The sequence below is a fragment of the Pezoporus flaviventris genome, unplaced genomic scaffold, assembly GCF_033815535.1.
Source record: "Pezoporus flaviventris isolate CSIRO_AGI_PZ_B2104156 unplaced genomic scaffold, CSIRO_AGI_Pfla_v1 ptg000078l, whole genome shotgun sequence".
In the NCBI taxonomy this organism is placed as follows: Eukaryota; Metazoa; Chordata; class Aves; order Psittaciformes; family Psittacidae; genus Pezoporus; species Pezoporus flaviventris.
Window position 1 is genome coordinate 2,581,348 of NW_026892626.1, and position 7,276 is coordinate 2,588,623.

Here is a 7,276-nt window from a genome sequence, read left to right on the forward strand (position 1 = left end):
CCCTGAGAGGGAGGAGGTATTTCTGTGCACTTTCAGCTTGTGTGGTGGCCATTGCAACACTGGACGTGATGGAGAAGGAGGGGAACTTGTAGGTCTGTAATGATGGGAGACAGGTCACTCATTTCCAAGTGAATTTCCTTTTTGTGGAGAAATAATTAGAGCATCCTCAGCCTGGGCAGCAGCTGAAGTGTGCTTAATTAATCATTGTACTTTGGCAATGCCTAGAGAATACTATTGATATCAGGGCCTGGCACTAAGGGGTACACTTAAGAACACAGTGCCCAGAGGGCACACAGATTAGAACCATCAGGGAAAAGATTTATCTCAGTTTTCTGTGTGTGGAGGTGGTGCAGAGGGGAGGTGTCTTATTTGAGCTCATGTTCTGAGTTTGCAGTAAGAGCTGGAAACTAAAGGCACATCTCTGAAATGGGAGCAAAATGTTTCGGCTGCAAATCTACCTTTCCTTCATGGTTGTCCTAACCTCTCAGATTGTGTTGCTTCTTGCTCTCAGACACAGGGTTAGCATACACCCACTGCTGGTAGACAATGTAAATCATTCCAGTCCTGCGGATCCATTGCGGGCAGCTGCTTGGGTTATCACAATGACAAGCATCACATGCAGAGGGAAAATGGCAAATGCTCACAGGCTTCAAATCATGGCTGCATGTCCACTTCTGCTCTTTGATGGCTCAGTGGCTATAAACCACGGCAGTGCACAGAGATGAGATTTGAATCCAAAGGTGCAGTGAATTACAGTCTGTTCATTACTAGCATTTTGCCCAATAATCACTTTGTACACCCTGTCCTGGCTGAGTTCACATTATTTGTAAGGAAACACAACAGGCTGTCAAGCACCTGCAAGCTGCAGGAGCCTCTGTGGCCAGAGCAGTGCAGCACTAATGCTGCAGCAAGCTGAGCCCAGCTGAACTGAGCCCAGGAAACGTAAAGCCATAAACACCCCAATACCTGCCAGCTCTCCCATCCCATGCAGACAACTCCTCTGCTTCCTGCCCCCGCAATACTTACGGAAATGCTCTGCAGCAATCTGCCACAACCTGCTCCCACACACAGAAACCTGGGGGTTTATAAATCTGAAAGTTAAAATAATGCTCCTGCCTTTGGTGCAGAAGCTCTGCTACCAATGTGGAAACCGCTTTCTCTCCTGTTTTAGTCTACAGCACAGTGCACAGGCTGGAGCTCCAGCCCTTCTGCATCCCAGGGCATCGCCTGTGAGTGTCCCAGGGTTGCGCTACAGGGCCTAATCCTGCTGATCCCATAGTCGCTAGTTCAAAGAGATGTGCCTGGCTTAAGTGATGGAGGGATCAAAGTCTGGGCAGTAGCTATTCCTCCTCTTCCTCCAAATAAAAGCAGATAGATGTCCGTAAAATGCCCTTAATGTTTCCACTGATGGCAGAGCAGCATCCAGCATCTGCAGACCTTCCGTTAGATTCTCTAAGCTCTTCCCCTGGCATCTTTGAGTGTCCTGTTTCATCATCTCTCCTTATGTGGTATCTTGATTCTCTTTTTTATTCAGGATCTCTGTCAGCTTTGTCTTACGAGTAAATTTTAGGAGCACTCTGCTGCTTTCTCTTTTTGAGGTAATAATTCCCTATCTAACACTTTATGCTGAGCCCTCTCCATAGCAAAATCAGTTAAACTCTTGGAGCCATCTTGTAGGCAGGGCAAAAATGTGGTTCCATTGCCATCTAATAATGCGACTTGTAATCATCTCCAAATTTAGAGGTTAGTCTACTGTAAATTAGAGCAAAAGTCTCTAAAGCTTGATGAGAGATCTTCTGTCCAGGAATGATCTTCTAATTTCATCCCCACTGCTGGTGTTATTAGCAATCTGATGGACAGGGGACACTTCTGATTGAAAGACATAAGATCCTCTAAATTGTCTGCCTTGACACAACAGGGTTTTTTTTGATGACTTCTGGATGGGCTAGCTTTTTGCTACAGCTAACCCAAATCAGTCTGCAAAGGAGATGAAAGGGACCTGTCTTCTGTACTTTGGGAGGTGCAAAAGAGGTTTGGCAAGATAAAAGTTGCTTTGTTTTCATGGTAAAAAAAAATAAAAAATAATTTGTCTAGGTTAGAGAAATCTATATTTGGCATAGAGAAAATTAGTGATAAGAGGAGATAAACAGATGTTGACATGCAATGGTTGCATCTGCTGGGTGCTGAGTGACTGCTGGTGGCTGCAGGAAGCATGGCTGAGTCACCCCAGCAGCCCACATGCAGGATTTCCCCAGTTGCATTTCTGCTGTACCCATTCCCAATGCCTTCCAAGCTCCTTTCCTAGCACAGGAGACCATGCCAGCACCTTCCCTGCTTCACATGGAATCTACATAGCCAAAAGGAGTGAAGCAAGGTGCAAGCGTGTTCTCTCTTTACAGTGAACTCCTACAACCCTGAAATCTCCACCTCTCTCTTCAGGCCTACACATCCAGCTGTCAACAAGAAGTTCTCAAGGTTTGCCTTGACTCTGTGTAGGTTTCCTATGAGATGTTGGTTCCTGCTGGAGTGTCAGAAAGGATCTGAGCAAAGAGGCTTACCACTGGGCTTCTGTTCTCTGTACACCAAAGCAGAGGAAGGAATATGCCAAGCCACAGAATTGATTAGGTTGGAAGGGACCTCTCGAGATCATCTAGTCTGACCCCTGTGCTCAAACAGGAGGTTTGAGCGTGTCCATACCCAGCTGGGTTTTGAATATCTCCATAGATAGAGACTCTACAACATCTCTTTGGCAGCCTTGTTCCAGTGTTTAGCCACCCTCACAGTGAAAAAAAAAAAGTGGTTTCTTGTGTTCAGATAGAATTTTCTGTTTCATAATGTGTCCCTGCCCATGGCAGGGGAGTGGAACTAGATGATCCTAAGGTCGTTTTCAACCCAAACCATTCTATGATTCTGTTGCCCCTTGTTCTATCAGAACTGTTGTACTGGCATAAGGTAGCTCTGGAAATACCAACCTGACTGTAATTACTGCTAGCATTACCCTCTTCTCCCTTCTCCTGAGCTCTGAGGCTTGGCAAGGGAGGTGACCTTACCTGCATTGCGATCTCATCCTCTCACTGGACTGGTCCTCTAAAATATAAACAGAACTATACCTTCACTGTCCCCCAGTGTTAACCCTGAGCCAGGCTTTATGGTGATTCTCTTTGCTCTTGCAGGAAGAACTGGCGTACGGATTGTGGGAACAATGCAAGGTGGAGATACAGAGGAAGATGTAAGTAACCATCCCACATGCCTGTAGAGCTTTTCCGAGTGCTTTAGAATGAAATCCCTCTCCTCAGCTAGAGAAACATCTTTTTACCTGGTGAATCTCCATGCCCTAGACCTGCTTTTCCCTCCTTTCCTGTAGCTGACAGCTTGCTCATCTGCATAATAACACATTTTTCAGTTTTGTTTGCTCTTGCAATCTCTGCCCTGTGCTTTACCCTCAGCTTGCAGTGCATAACTAACAGCCCATGGTCTGCAGGAATGCCATGGATCAGGAAGCAGGAGTTAATGGGCAAGTTGTGAGCTAGCACAATTCCAAAGTCCCAAGGAGAAGGTTAAAAATGAGAGGGACGTGGATAGGGGAATGTGCTTCTATAGGACATAAGAACAGTAGGAAACTCCCACTGTTTGCCACAGCTGTCTGGCAGTGTTGAGGTAGCCTTGCAAAGCTCTGCACTGACTATTTGTCCTTCAGGCAGGGCCAGAAGAGAGAAAAAAACAATGCTACTGAGTGTTCATTGCAGAGACCTGGAGGCACTAGAGCAATAAGGGAGCTAATTCTCTTACTAGAGAGGGATGAGCTGCCCTTTCTGCCCATCACCTTTTCTCTGGAAAGGAACTTGCAAATCATGCTCTGCTGTTTGCTTGGGCCACATGGATGTGGTTAAGGCTGTTTGATGCCTTCTGGGGAATGATTTATGCCCTTGGCATTCAGACCCAGTTCTGGATAGGGTCAGGAGTGACAGTGCTGTTGGCAAAGATGTTGTGACCTCTGTCACAGTGCTGCTCAATGGTCCTTGACCATGTTCTTGCTAGATTTGGATAGTCATCCTCTGCAATTTCTCTTCCCTTTGGACTTTACTGTTCACAACTTTTGCACATACCTCTCTGGCACAGCCCTGGCATATCCAGGTGTGGAAAGCCAAGGCCTTCAAACTCTTCTTGCCCTCAGCTGCAGCCACTTCAGTTGTCTCATGGCTCTGACCTCTTAATACAACACCTCAGCAGGCCCTGATGTTGAGAGGCTTTGCTTAGGGACCCTTGCAGGCATCCCCATGTCTGAGGTCAGGAAAGGAAACTAGGGAGGCTGGTTTGAACCCCTCCAGGAGTTAATTGGGTTGTGGAATTGAGAAGAGAGAAGGCTTCAGCTTATCAAAGAGCCAGCGGCTATATGCCCAGCCTTTGTCACTTGTTGGTGTGTCATATGATGCCTGAGTTGTGCCTGGCTTTGCTGCCTTCTCCCCTGCTCCCATGCTGGTTTCTTTCTGTTTTCTTTCATGTTTTTGTATTTCCTCCCCCCCCCCTACTCTGCCTCCCTTGTTTTTTGCACTCTGGTTCTCCAAGGGGAGATCTGCCCCAGGCACACCCAAGATCATCGCCAAGGCACAGGTGGGTTTCTCTCTTGCAGTTCATTTTCATTCACTGCACCTTGTCTTTTCAGTCTCTCAATAGGTATTACTTTAAACACTTTGCAAAGTTTTTAATACCAGATTCAGTAGAAGTCAGGGAGTTTGCTTTTGTCAGCCCTGTGAGGTGAGGAGGGAGGTTGTCAATCAATTAAGTGAAGCAGCCACTGTCTAGCAAAATGGAGAGCTGCTGGTGAAACCCCTATGGGCCATTAGCTGAGCTCTGGCTCCTCATTGTTTTGGAAGGCCAGCAGCACACAGCAGACTGAGCTGGAACAAAAACTCTTGCAGAATCTGCTGCGGTTCCCTGAAGTAAGTCCAAATCTGGATTCACACAAGTCCAGACAAGCAGCCTTCACCGTAGCCTGCAGGTATGTGATAAGAGTGCAGGGGAGGAAGCAACTCAGCATCAACCAGCCGTGCCTTTACTTCTGAGCTGGCAAAGATACCTTGCCATCTGAGATCTGAGCTGGGTTTGAACTCTGCTTTCCTACAGGAGGACTCGGGGGATAGTGAGATTGACCTGGATGAAGATGAGGAAGAGGATGATATGGAAGACAAAAGCATAGAAATCTCACCAAGAAAGTTTGTTCTCCGAGCAAGGAAACCAGAGCCACTGGAGGAAAGTGATAATGACTTCTGAGCCTGTAGGAGACATCTTGAAATACAGACTTGGAGAGCATGCAAGCCAGGACTAATATTCCACCGTCTTTTCAGCATGAATTCAGGGGTCTTTAAATAGTGTTCATTAAATTTGAAAATGAAACATGGATTGCCAGTCCTGAGACTCTCAAATCATGAGCAACTTATCTGTAATAAGAATCACAGTAATGTGGAGTACGGTTATATCCGTAATTGCAGTAGAACTGGCCCTCATGCATTGCAGTGCCAAAACTCACGCTCCAGTGAGCATCATGTGCTTGATTTCCCTGCCTTTTATTATGTCCAAACAGATTTTTTTTGGCTTAATAAAACTGGATGAAAAGCTGTTCTGGGAATACATTTAAATTGTTTTTAAATTTGGCTTAAATCTATTTATCCTAAACATATCCTTTACTTAATTGAGGGCTTGTCTCCACAAAGAGCAGCACCAGTTAGACTGAAGGAGTGAAATTAAAACTGGGAAGGTAGTGAAGGGGTCCTCAAATACCACCTTCAGTGCAGCATCTCTCTGTATTTCAGCTGTGTTGGTGGGAATTGTTCTCAAACTTCAGTCCCTGTGTGCTCTGAGAGACTGGGCTATAACTTAATCTGTATGGAATTAGCCCCTTAATTATTCTGGTACTTCTGGGGTGGACTCAGATTTCAGCACTCAGATGGGCCAAAACTTGGGCTTTTGTTCAGTAAGTCATAGTGATGCCATCAGTGAAGGTCCATTCAGGTGAACACAAGGGCTGGAGTTCATCTAGTGTGTTTTCTCTGCTTTAGTGTCACATTTTGTCTTCACAGGAGCAGAAATCAGAGCTTGATTAGAAGAGCTCTTTTTGGTGTATGTTCAAGAGGGTAGATGAGAGTGTTTTGGCTGTTCTTCTGCTCTTCCCTTTTATTACATCGGCAAAGTACTTTGCTTTTCCCTCCATCTGAAGCCTAGAGGCAGGTCCAACCCCTCCATTACTGTGCTGAAGGAAAGAATACATGTGAGTTACTTGAAAACTCAAGAGCTTTTTCATCTCTCCGTGTTGCTGAACCCAAAGGTGGAACCATCACACCCAAGGCAGTTCCCCATCAGCAGAGCTCACAGCTTGAAATGGCATGTCAAGCTGGGACAAAAGTTTACAGGTGAATGCAGCACAGGTTTTGTGTAGTGATGGGACATACATGGGTGCAGTGATGTGCTGAAACACACACAGTCATACAGGCTGGAGCTAAACTGGCTGGTGTTAGGGCACTTCCTTGTACTCTACAAAATTAATTGGCATTTTGCACCTCACTTCAAAGAAAGCAGACACAGCAGATGGTGCTTTACCCCTCCTGCAGAACCGTTAGGGTGGTGCTGTGACAGTCAGGGAGGAGGTGGTTGTGCTCAACACATCCTTCTCCCAAGGGGTAAGTATGTCCTGATTTTTAGGACCTGGTCCAAAACCATTTCTCTGTGTTATGCAGGAAATCTGTTCTGGTCCTCCCTGTGAGCTGGGATGCATCTGACCTGTGAGACTTCCCATGAAACTGGGCCCAGTGCCCAAGTCTGCGTTGCAGTTTCAGAGCTAGTTTTCCATGTTTCTGTTTCACCCTATATTGTAGGGTGAAACAGAACATTGACTTAACACCTTGTGTACCCAGAACCAGGGCACATGTCACCTGCCTTCCAGAACAGCCACCAGGTTCAAGCCAGGGTTAGCATTGCAGCTTCATGTACCGTGCTTGAGCAGCAGCACCTCTGGAGGCAGTGGAAATGAACACTCTGAGCTCTTGAGCTTTCCTCTTGGGGTTGTCTGTGCATAGCAAGGCGTGTGCATAGGTGAACAGATCCATGAAATCTATTTTAAATTGTTGTTAACTCCTTGTTTTCTGGAGCTCCGGGGCACAGGAGCTGGCTTGGCATTGTTGATCACTCTCTCTGTTGGTGTTTTAGGTAAGGTTTCTGCTCAGGGTTAGGCGCAGGCTTTGCACAGAGCTGGACCTGAGCCTCAGGTGCCCTGAAATAGTGG

General features: G+C 46.3%; 1 protein-coding gene across 2 annotated transcripts in view; it reads left to right on the top strand.

Moving 5' to 3' along the window:
- Positions 1 to 5,651, top strand: part of CLUAP1 (clusterin associated protein 1) — a 63,923-nt gene extending 58,272 nt beyond the window's left edge. The window contains exons 11-13 of one of the 2 annotated variants that reach the window (XM_061474157.1): positions 3,174 to 3,229; positions 4,567 to 4,611; positions 5,125 to 5,651. In XM_061474157.1, coding sequence (XP_061330141.1) covers positions 3,174 to 3,229; positions 4,567 to 4,611; positions 5,125 to 5,271 — 248 coding nt within the window. In that variant the 3' untranslated portion in view covers positions 5,272 to 5,651. The remainder of the gene's footprint in view (positions 1 to 3,173; positions 3,230 to 4,566; positions 4,612 to 5,124) is intronic. The other variant, XM_061474158.1, reaches the window with a different exon arrangement.
- The last annotated feature ends 1,625 nt before the right edge of the window (positions 5,652 to 7,276 follow it).